The sequence below is a fragment of the Coenobita brevimanus genome, chromosome 101 (assembly GCF_032717465.1).
Source record: "Coenobita brevimanus isolate Jiangsu-jjx chromosome 101, ASM3271746v2, whole genome shotgun sequence".
In the NCBI taxonomy this organism is placed as follows: Eukaryota; Metazoa; Arthropoda; class Malacostraca; order Decapoda; family Coenobitidae; genus Coenobita; species Coenobita brevimanus.
This window is the reverse complement of record NC_137054.1, coordinates 11,412,219-11,424,705: the sequence shown is the minus strand read 5'-3', so window position 1 is coordinate 11,424,705 and position 12,487 is coordinate 11,412,219. Positions and strand designations below refer to the sequence as shown.

At 40.0% G+C, this 12,487-nt stretch overlaps 1 protein-coding gene across 1 annotated transcript in view; it reads right to left on the bottom strand.

Annotated features, from left to right (window-relative positions):
- The window catches only part of Mppe (Metallophosphoesterase), a 45,927-nt gene that overhangs the window by 9,002 nt on the left and 24,438 nt on the right, over nt 1-12,487 (bottom strand). Inside the window, exons 5-7 of the mRNA XM_080284334.1 lie at nt 10,771-10,890; nt 7,489-7,578; nt 759-987 (exon numbers count right to left, since the gene is read on the bottom strand). Coding sequence (XP_080140460.1) covers nt 759-987; nt 7,489-7,578; nt 10,771-10,890 — 439 coding nt within the window. The remainder of the gene's footprint in view (nt 1-758; nt 988-7,488; nt 7,579-10,770; nt 10,891-12,487) is intronic.

Genomic DNA, 12,487 nt, shown 5'->3' with positions numbered 1-12,487 from the left:
TGTTATGAAATTTTTCAGAATATCTGCATCAACATTCGAACAATGAAACAATTTCTGACTGTGACACGTTCTCTTTTTGCTCACTGGCCAGCAGAAGCAGCACAAATTTTGTGGCAACACAATGCACCTTCTGTTTTTCAGTTAAAATCATGTAGCACGAACTTTTACAGATGCCTTTTCTTCAGATACTTCACTGACAGTCAGGTGATGAGTTTCACAGATCACAGCAATCACTTTCTCAACGTACCGGTAAATGTCATTTCTTGACATGGAAGGCCATCCAGATTTGAGATCGCCTTTGGTGGATGTTCTTCCTGATTTGAACCACTGGAACCATTTGTGACATTATGTACCGCTCAAACAATCCTCCCCGTAAGCGTGTTGTAACATTTGAATTCTTGCATAAAAGTTTTTCCTAATCTGAAACAGAATTTCATGCAAACATGTTGGTCTTCAAGATCCTTCATTGTTCAGCCCGCAGCAAATCACCAAGTGTTCACTGACACGCATGTACCTCAATGACTACTGTAAATTACATGGCATGATGCAGCTAGTCACATAAAGAAAAGCAACCTTAAATGACATGAGGCACGTCGTTTTCAATCTGGGGACTTCCCCCCCCCCCCTCCAACTACCCTATATGAACTCGGCAGATCAGGCATCAGACAATATGCTTTATCATTCTTAAGTGAAAAAATTTAGTAATGCCTGATTCAAATCTTTGTCTTATACTGTAAAAGCTCCCTATAATAACCTACCTATAACAGCAAGGCCATATCCCATGGATTTCTTGCCCATTCTATACGAACAGGTAGGAACGGTCAGCTCATGGAGACGGGGACCACTTCCCTCAAATTCCCATATCTGTTGGTTCTCTTGTAGCACTTCAAAGGTTTCTGCACGTCCATCTGACTTGCTTCCCGCAAAATGGAACGACTCGTGCTCATGTCCAGAGAAGATGAATGATGGATGTTGCTCCAAAATTTTCTGTAAATATGGGCACATGAACACAGTTTACTTAGCATCTGCAAATCATTATATGTGAAAGCCTCTGATATTGCAAAAATTCATTTTATGGGAAAAAAAAAAAAAAAATTCCACTCAAAACTTTCAATTGTGCATTTATGTTTTTTAATACGATAAAGACTAGCAGGAACGGGAACATGAGAATGGCAGCATATGACATTCTTACAACGTATGCTTTAACCTGTCTATAAGATGTCTGCTGTATACTGCTGGGGCTCTTCAAACTATGGTAATTATTATTAAAAAAAAAAAAAAAAAAAAAAAAATCAAATTCATCTTTCTCATATGAAAAATGCCTTGCCATGATTGTATGACTTCATGTTAGTAATACTGTATCCAGCATTTTCTCAGCTAAGTGACATCAGTCTTCTTAAACTAACGATTATCAATAAAACGCAATGAGTTCAGATATTCATACAAAGAAATCCAAGAACTATTCAACTAAATTTTTCTTTCATTAAATGTGTTGATTAAATAAAATCCCTGATTAGATTATAAATATTTTCCAACACATAAGCACGCTTCTGCTCCAATAACTTAATTAAACTAAGAGTCACCTGTACAGTGCATGATACAGTTATGTAGTTGTTACTGAAAGCCAAAATTACACATGCAAAAAAAGAGGTGGTGGAAAATGGTACCTTGCAGATACAGTAATTATTTTTTCTTCATTGTGAGAATTGTCATGAAGATCATTACCTGTAAACTACCTTACTTCTCATCCCTTTCACTATGAAGGCATCTTGTTTATTTTGTTTAGATTAATGCCAGACAGTTTTATTTAGCATGGGAAGACCTCTCATACTAAAGGAACTGATGATGTGTAGGAACTTTTCTTGTAAAAAAAAAAAAATGGTAGGGGTGGGGGGTAAATGCAGCAATGCAAACTAATAATTTTTCCCCTCGATACAGTGGTGGCAGAAGCAACTTATAAAACTGTCTCGGCTCCTTACAAGAAACTCTCCAGGATACATCTCAAACCAGTCACTAACTGTGGTAGAGCATGAATCAAAACTCTTTTAACAAAGTTATATATAATCTCCCTCATGGTTTCATGAAAGAGTTTCTGAAGTAAGTGCCCTCTAATTATTTCCTGAAACTGAGAGTGTACTTCATCCCTTCAGCTTACCTGTAGTGTGAGGGTAGAAAAGTGAAATGTGTCAATTGGAGGAAATGGACATCAGAAGACTCCTCCAGCAGATATACTGTAATACTATGATGCATCCACCACCTCCAAATGGGGGAAAAGTTGGTTTTGGTTAAAAAAAAAGAAAAAAAAAAGAAGTAAACTACCAGAGGTGTGTCGCACCCTAGGAAGGATTCCATGCGTGGTGGCATACAAATCTGTCATTCTGTAAACCTGATCACTTGTCTAGGATACAAGTGCAAGCCCAATGAACATTCTTGTAGCTTCAAGGCTAGTTACAAGTCAGGCCTCCCCTGGCAGCTGAAGAGTGCTATTGTAGTTTCAGAACCGTACAAGAGACGAGCCTATCTTGGAAGCCGGAGAGGACATCAGTGCAGTGCCACTTCTTCACTGAAAGCTCAGGTATACAAGTCTGTCCAGAGAATATCCTACCCAGCTGCAGAAAAAGTAAGTTTACATTCCAGTTACCTCATCTGAAAAGTTTCTATAGACTACAGATCTGTTGGTCATCCTGACAACCAGTATAAGGCTTGGCAAGAAGTGCGATGAGTTGCAACCCTCTACCCAGCTTGTCTGTGGCATGCATACACAAATGTTTGTTTGTTCGTTTATAAACGCTCCAACATGCCTGTATGCATTGTACCTGGTCACCTTATGAGGCTCTCCACACTGCTCAGTCTCTGGAAACCTCTCTAGTAAGTCTCTCATTCCTGAGGTCACACTGCATGACCTCATTCCAGGTTTTTTTCAGCCTACCTCTTGCAGTTCTATCCTTGGCATTCACACCTCTCACCTTCTGCACCCAGTTGTCATTCTCCATACTCTCCACATGCTTAAGCCATCTCAATCTACTCCTCATCACAACAATAATACAATCAAATCCCCTTCTTTATCTCAACTCTTCATTTGTACTCCTAACCCTTCCTCGCCTGTCATTCAAGGATGCACCGCATCATCATCATTTAATCCTGTGTTGCTCCAAGAGAAGCATAGGAGCACGGGGCTAGGCAGGATGGATCTGACATTGTAAGATGAGAGTGACCAGCCTCACTCATCCCTGAGTGACATTATGTGAGCCATAAACTCCAACCACCCCTTGGATATAAACCTGCACCAGCTCAGTCCAATTGGAGCACCTTAATTACCCACTAAACCACCAGATGCTATAATTTGGTTATATGGTTACCACCCAGCATAGTAAATGGTTTCCTGGTGTACGGGAAACCATTTGGTTTGTCACTCAGTGTTGAGTTACCTGTAGACAGAAGGAAGGAAAGAAGACAGGAAAGGGCAGTCACCTGAAAGCAGCACTAGATCACGTGAGTGGATGGTGATCACTCCCCACCTACCACAAAAGGATGCACAACACATCCACATAATCATTACCAGCTTTATATTTGAGCTTACGAATATCCCCCTCTCCAACTGCCCAAGTCTTGCTTTTACACAGCAGCTCACTCGTAACATATGCTCATACAAGAACCCTCTCAGTATCAGGAGGGGCAACAACTCTCTGAGTTTCTTTCAACCACTCCTTACCCTCACCACCAAACTAGCTCATCCTCCACTTTCAGCACATATCATGTCCCCCAAATAACAAAACTCTTCCACATACTGAAGAAACTCTCCAGCAATATTAATCCTTTCCCACCTCTCTGCTTCTGCATGCTCTTCCCCACACACCACACACACAAAATCAGCATTATTTTGCAGCCTACCTCTAATACAGTACCATTACGTCTCTTATGCACCCACTTACCACAAACACTGCACAAGATAGATTTACTTCCCACATCCTTGTGGTAAACTGCGCTTGGCCAAACTCTCTCTCTGCTTTGAGAGTACTGCTATCTGTCCTATTTTAAGGGAAAGTATCATGGGGTGACATAGACAAAGTCTAGATAGGACTGATCTGGTGCAAGGAGCTTAGGGTGATACTCCCTAGCCAGATTATAAAAGCAAGCTGCATGGTGAGTGCAACTGCACCACAACAGTTCGCAAAAAGCACACAAAGTATTGGAAATGGTCACATACTCCTTCAATTGTGAAGGGTTATTGAGTTAATGATGATATCAAACTCATTTTAAATTTCTCTCTCAAGCTGAGTAAGTTACTGAAGGTTGCAAGAATAAAATAAGAAACAAGATGTTATGTTAGTGTAGCAATCCCTGAAGGATGAAATCACATGACATAAAAACGGAGGAGCAAGCATGAAGAAGAAAACGGAGAAAACAGTTGTGATGTGGTGTACATGTATGACACTGAAAGATTGAAGTACAGTTTAGCTTTGATAAACTGGCATTTGATAAGCCAGAAAAGCTATGCTCTTGCAATGTTTAAAACATTATTCAGAATATCTTGTCATACACGATACAGTAAATGCTAAGCTGAGGTGCCCACCACACCTCTGTCACCTACTATAATTGTTTCCACCAATGCCTTTATATCAGTGGCACTGATATAGCTGGGTAGCTCCAATGCCTGGTTACAATAAAGTTCTCAATTCCCTCTGAATTCCCCAAAAGTAGGATAGTGGATTATAGGAGAATGACAACTTCAGCCAGCGGTCCACTGGGTTCATGTCTGGTTGAGCCTGGGGCCACAACAAGAGCTACAATGTCACGTGTCAATCCTTGCCTGCAAATTTGGTAGTTTTCATAAAAATAACAGCACTGTACTGGTTCGCTGTACACAGATACTGCGTGGGTGTATAACTTTTTAATGTAGTATGATTGTGGTAGGAACTACCCGAAGGACAAGTGCCTTAGTAAGTCGAAAGGCTTGAATCATCAAGGCTTTACGTTTGCAGCCTTAGGAACATGGTGGCTAGCAGCCTGCCTGAGAGGTATCCCTGGCATGACACTAAATACATTTCACAGAAACCATGGGTAGGTTTTGTATGACTTTTCATGCACAATGGAGTTCTTGCATACCCTTCTCTTACAGTTAGTGACAGGTCATATGATGTTCCTCTCCAATACCAAAAAGCTTAATGACAGTTGTATGGCAGCAGAGTGATCTTCCTGCATCTTAAGGGAAAAAAAAAAAAAAAAAAAAAAAACAGACTTAAAGCTTACCAGTAATCCAACAAAAACTTTGTTCCAACTATTAAAAAAAGTTGGACACATTGCATTTTAAAGGTAAGGGGTTCTATGCTAGAGACAAATGTACAAGAAAAGGACACCACATCAGTTAATTCCTGCAAGACAGCCCCCCCCTCAAAAAAAGAAAAAAAAAAAAAAAAAAAAATGCATATCAGTTCTACATACCTTCCTTGAAGGGAAAGGAATACAATCTGAGGAGAAAATGTAATGTAACAGAAAAAGAATAAAATAACTGATCAATTCTGTGGCAAAGAAAGTGAAAATTAGATAGCTGATAAGCTGGAACACCTTTGAAACAGAAAGGCAACAATACTGTGAAAAGATAAGCTGGAGTAAAAAAAAAAAAAAAAGACACCCTGCTAAGAACAGCTAAATGTGACAAGTGCCCTCCCTCCCATGAGCTATATTGTGTGTACATGTACATTGTTGTATCGTTTATAAAGGCTCCAACATGCTTGCATACGCCAGCCTTGGTCACCTAATGACAGTCCTCCATGCTGCTTGATCTCCGGCAGCCTCCCTATTCACCTGAGGTCATACCCTATGACCTCGTCCAAGGTCTTTTTCGGTATGCCTCTTGCAACCCTACCCCAAATGTTCACACTTCTCACCTTTCACAGACAGTGCTATTAAATATGTACATGCAGTACAAATACCCTGAAATGCCATGGCAGTTATATATCTCCCTCAATGGGAAATCTTTTGACAGGGTTGCTCAAAGGCATGTCTAAGGATGTTCTTCCTTAAATAATTTGAAAATTTAGGTTTGAGTTCAGGATCATATCTACATCTTTAGCTTGAGATATTATAAAATTTCTGCATACAGTATACTGTATTGCTCCCAGTGAAACTAAAGGCATCCTACACATGACACGTAACAGTGCAAAAAATAAACATACAATAATAATAATTAGTTGCAGGTCAGTTAAATTACAAAGATACAAACAGTGTACAATTCTGTGAATAAGTGATAACTGTAATGGTAAAGAACAGCCAGTCCCATAATACCCCTTGTGAGGTGCTGGAGCCTAAGGTTGGGCTATTGTAGTCCACAATGTTTAAGGTGACTAGCCTATGCCCCTGGTGGCATCATATGGAAGAAAACATTAATCCACCTTTTGGAGATTCAACAGCAATGCACAAAGCACATGACTTTCAACCCACAGGTGTGTCAGACTACCAGTCAATGCTTTGAGCAAATGTGAAGACAACAATATCTTTCACTTGCACAGCTTTTAATTTTATCTTGATAACAGTAGAGGTAGATTAGCAAATTCTCTCAAACTTATTAAAAGCCAAAGTCATTTTATGTGTACTCTCTTAGACACTGCAAGGAACAGAGGAAACTGGGATATATGCTGCCAGTCATGTCCTGAAAAAGGTCAGAATATGGCTCTGGATCTCTCCATCCTAGGTAAATATCAAGAGTAGATTAGATTAGGATACTGCATATTGACACTGGTGTACAGCTAACTATATAAAATGGGTAAAAATTATTAGTATGTTTTTCTGTAAAATGCAATTGCAGTACAACACACACATTAGGAAAAAAGAGAGGGCATTACTACTTCTACATTCTTTCTATAGATGGGAGTCATGTTATTTAAAAACCTTAGCATCAACTGTATAATGTGCTGTGACTCCAAAGGAAGGGAATAAGGTATCTACTGTACAGTGTTGGTTTTTTGATTACACAAGGAAGCTACATCACATGAATTACAAAACTGGAGGAAAATACTTTTATTACCTGATGCATCCGATGATTTATTTTCTATTTTATTCTCGTTACCACCAGATAATTTTATTTACAAGAGAATTTTCGAAATGGAGGGGGTAAAATACCAGCCGACCTTCTTTAACCCCCTTCATTACTAGTGTGCTCACCTAAACTGAATAATACAGTCTGGCAGTTGCAAGAATAAACTACAAAAAGATATCATCAGACCGAAGAGATTAATATTGCAGACCACTAATACTAAATTGTGTACCTGGGGATTCCCTGAGAGGTGCATCTGAGAATGTTAATTTCTACACATGATATATTTAGTCATTCATTATACAGCAAAAATACTGTACAAAACATAGGTAAAACAACTATGGGGTATGAAATCAGGCAGTTTGTGGGCAACAAGACAGAGGCAGGTTACCAGTCATAGCACAAAACTAGACTGGCAAGCCTTCATGCACACACACTTAAAGTCCTGGAAATACCAAGTGAGGTGAGACGAATTCCAACTTCCCATTCCCCATGATGCTCAAACAGATGATGTTGCACTCAGCTTGGGTGCATGAATGGCAGTTCTGGAACATTTCATTAAGTGCCATTTTAAAACTGAAGACTATTCTAATGGAATACACTAAGCTAAAATATTTACACTCTTGATGTTTCATGAATAATGACTCAGTGGGACAAAAAGGGTAACTAAATTAATAGTAAGAAACTGTTAGAAAGATAAAATGTTAACAGCCAACCCCACTTTACCCCTTCTGAGGTGTAAGGGCTTGTGGCAGGGCTACCGTAATCCAGTACATTTAAGGGTACAGTATATGACCAACCCATTTCCCTGAATGGTATTTCATTCATTCATTCATCTAATCCATTGCTTCCCCATGAGTAGCGCAGGAGCCCGGGGCTAGGCAAGCTGGTCCTGACATTTAAGATAAGAGTGACCAGCCTCACTGATCCCTGAGTGGCATTACATGAGCAATAAACCCCAACCACCCCATGGATATAAACCTGCACTGGCAACAAACAAACAATAATGAACTCTGCAAGATGATAAAAAACATCCATACATTAAAACCATACACCTTCAACCCATGAACTCATACTCAATCAAGATGATACCTTCCCTTGCAAAAAGGAGCAAGTTTATGCTGTTGATGGTAACCACAAAATACAATGTATTTATCAACCATAAACCAAATCATCATCATTATCATCCAGATCTCTTTTCCCACCCTAGGGTCGGGTAAGGAGTAGCAACGTCCAGACAGCCCAAATTTGCCCAATCCAATAGGCCATGCTTCCATTCACTCATCATTCAAGCCCCTGGAATCCTGGCTCTATCTGATATGCCAAAAACATTCGCCATGTTCTGTAGCTTCACATAAACGTATCCGACTGAGTCAATCCGGACGCTGCCACGTTAAAAAGGGTGCCACATCCCTGATCATGCACTTCTCCTCACAACATTCATCCAGCCTGCTCGATCTCTTGTTAGTTCCCTAGCCTCACCGACTTCCAAACCTCTCTTCCTCTCACACTCATCCACCATATCGCTCCACCTTTTCCTTGGCCTACCTCGCCTCCTCCCTCCTTCAAATTCACTCAGATATACATTTTTCACCACTTTATTATCCATTCTCTCCACATGACCATACCATCTCTGTACACTCTCTTCTATTCTGGTTTCTACCAACTTCCTCATGCCACATTTTTCATGAATCACATTATTTCGTATCCTATCTACCTTCTGTACTCCACATACATTCCTCAGCAGTCCCATCTCCACTGCTCTCACTCTTGACTTCATTTTCATGCCACATCATAGTCTCACATCCATATGTTAAAGCTGGCACTAACGCTCGCTCATGTAAGCCTCGTGCAGCTGCAACACTCATGCCTCTGTTTCTCATCAAGGCCTTCATTGCACCAGCTACTTTTCTTCCTTGTGTCTCTCTACTTTCGGCTTCTTTTGCACATTTTCCTCTTCTAACACTGTACCCAGGTATTTCAACTCTCTCACCAATTCCAGTCTTTCTCCATTCATTGAAACATCACACTGGGAGTCACCTGCTCTTTCAATAACCATCACTTTACTCTTTTCTACATTTACTTTCAAGGCACGACGCTCGCAGACATCAGCAAAACTCTACTAGCCTACCAAGTTCCTGTCTGGTACTTGCAAGCAGTACTGCATCATCAGCATACAACAAATTTGAGATATTCCATCCATTACCATTCATTACCAACGGCATCCCTCTCTCCATCACTCAAGTTTTTACTTCTATCATCACCCCATCCATATATATATTGAACAACTATGGGGACATCACAAAACCTTGTCGCAAGCCCACACTGATCGTGAACCATTCACTCAGATGCCCATTAACATTTACACATGCTTCACTACCATCATAAAAACTCTTGACAGCACCTAGCTGCTTACCAGCTACACCGTACATGCGCAAAACTTTCCACAATCCTTCTCTGTCCACTTTGTCATATGCTTTTTCCAGATCCATGAATGCCATAAACACCATATGGTCCTTCACTAATTGCTCTGAACTTTTGGTCTCAATATTTGCAGTGAGACCAAAAAACACAATCTCACTAAATAGAGAAAGCACAACAAAGTTCAAGGCCAAAGGAAATACACTAACACCCTCTTTACTTTACATCGGGTTCTACATGATATAAATAATTTGAAAATACAGTTGAGGCATTCAAAAACAGCAGGATCAGACCAAATACCAAACATTTGCTTAACATGCCTTGGCCCCATAACAATAAATGATAACATTAAAATTTATCACATTTCCTTGAACTGCAACCAAATCACAGACTACAGACCAATGTCATTACTCTGAACATCATCCAAACCCATGGGATGATGTTCTTCATAACATTATCCTATTATGTTCAACTGCTTTAGTCTCAACATGAATTCTGAACACCACACACTTTCCTAAGTTCACATAACTTATTTTGGATGGACTCAACAGAAATCCATTTCTGGTTAAAGCTGTTTTTGCTATAATTCACAAAACAGAGCTTCTGATACTGTACCAACATGTATCAAGAAGATACTGGACACAAACCACTGCCCTATTTACCATAATCTGAGTACCGTATGGTACTTCTACAAACAAATTCCAAAGATACAGCATTTTCAAAAAACTTAGTTTTCATATAAGGGTTTATGGTCCTGCATGTACACTTACTATGGCACTCATCTACAATAACCCACTTATTTTTTTCTCTAAATTCCCAGCAACAGGGCTGCACTCTTTGCTGTACCATGCAAATGCATGCCTCAAAAGTACGAAGTGATTTTTTACATATTCACATTCCATTTACCCCATGATCAATGACCTGCAGTCAGTGATTATATAAACTAATGTGCCAGCATATTCACTAATTGCTCTGAACTTTACATACCAACATGTTTTACGTGGTGCTTGCCAGAAAGCCAACATATTCAGGCACTGTATAACCAGACTAGATTAATCACATGCTCTGATTGACCTCAAAATCTGGTATTATGTGCCAACCACAGCCCAAAGCACAATTTCTCCCACCAAAGCATTCCATTTAGTAGCAATGTAGAGATTTGTTATGGTATCAGATTTCTCCCAGCAATATGAATTTACTCATATATTCCATCTGGATTTAAAGTAGGTGCAATAATAGTTACACAACTACTGTACACATATTTCACAAGAACAACAGCCAAGGATGTGAACTAATCAAAACAATACTGTAGTTACCTCTTTGATCTTGGCTCTTGTCTTGGGTAGGAGAGGCATGTGAGAGAGAAGGATACGTATTCTTCCATCCTCCTTGGGCAGTGTCCCACTGGCTATATCATAGTCATCCATCACTCGTATCTGTGGCAGCCATTAATAAATAATTTGATGAATGGCATACATAGTATCTACAAAGGTGCTATTTCATGTATTAAATTATGTGAATACTGTATATAGTTGACCATTACTATTCATTGGGTACAATATTCAGCATTGTACATACAGTAAAACCCCACTATAACAGACTAATTGGAGCCCAAGCCATTCCGAAAAAAGAGAATTCTGATAACAGTGACATCCAGACTTCCCCCTGCTAACCTGGACTTTTTCTGATACATCAGACATTAGTCTGGATCGCACCAACAGTTTTTAAACTGTTTTCACTATCACTGCAGCACTGTACTGTATTATACCTTCACTACAATAATCGGATGGCATAATATCTTTCCTCTTCCTTCTGCCTACAGGTGACTTAACACTCCTTCTGTCTTTCTTTCCTTCATTCTTTCCTTTTCCTCCTGCCTGTGGGTGACTCTACACTGGGTGACAAGCCAAATGGTTTCCTGTTCACCAGGAAACCATTTGCTATGCTTGGTGGTAACCAAATAACCAAATAATGATGCCTGGTGGTTTAGTGAGTAATTATGGCACTCTGATCAGATGGAGCCAGTGCAGGTTTATATCCAAGGGGTGGTTGGGGTTTATTGCTCATGTAATGCCACTCTGGGATGAGTAAAGCTGGTCACTCTCAACTTAAATGTCAGGACAAACTTGCCTAGCCCCTGGGCTCCTACGCTCCTCTTGGGGCAATAGGATTGCATGATGGATGGATGGATGGATGGATATAATATATATAAAGTGCCCCTCCCTGTAAAACAATTAACTCTAAGCCTTTGGCCACCCCATTTGGGATACATGGCGTCTGGCAATGAATGAAATGAAAATACTGTACTGTAGACTGATAAACATCTTTTATTTACCTTATTGTGGTGAACATAGCTGACGTGGTCAGGCAGTCCCGATTAGAATTTAGTCTGGTAGCTCCCTGATTCTGATAAAAGCGAATTCTGGTCTACTGAAGTCCATTATATTGAGGTTTCACTGTATAATAATAGCTACCTTATGCACCCAAGGTTCTAACCTTCACTTTCTACCCACTTCTCAAACCATCCAACACAAATGTCGTTATAATGTTTAAATACAGCACCTGCACTATGGCCACAGCACATCCAAATTTTTAGTCTGTTATTTTAACCTAAGGATATGGAAACCTTGATTTAGTCTCAAAAACTCAATTCTTATGCCATGTCCATGCTCAGGTCTCTTTTCCATATGGCTTAAAGCCTACAAAGTACAGGTCACTCTTCCTTCCTAAGCCACACAACCCTCCATTTCCCTTTAACATTTCCCTCTTTTTTTCATCTCTGCACCAAAGTACCTTTTGTACTGTACTGTATCATTTATAAAGGCTCCAACATGCTTTGCATGTGTCGGCCTTTGTCACTTAATGGCGGATCTTCACGTTGCTCAATCTCTGACAGCCTTCCTATTCAGTCCCTTATCCCAGAGGTCACACTCTCTGACCTTATCCCAGGTCTAGTTTGGTCTGTCTCTCGTAACTCTACCCCCAGCATTCACACTTCTCACCTATTGCACCTAACTGTCATCCTCCATCCTC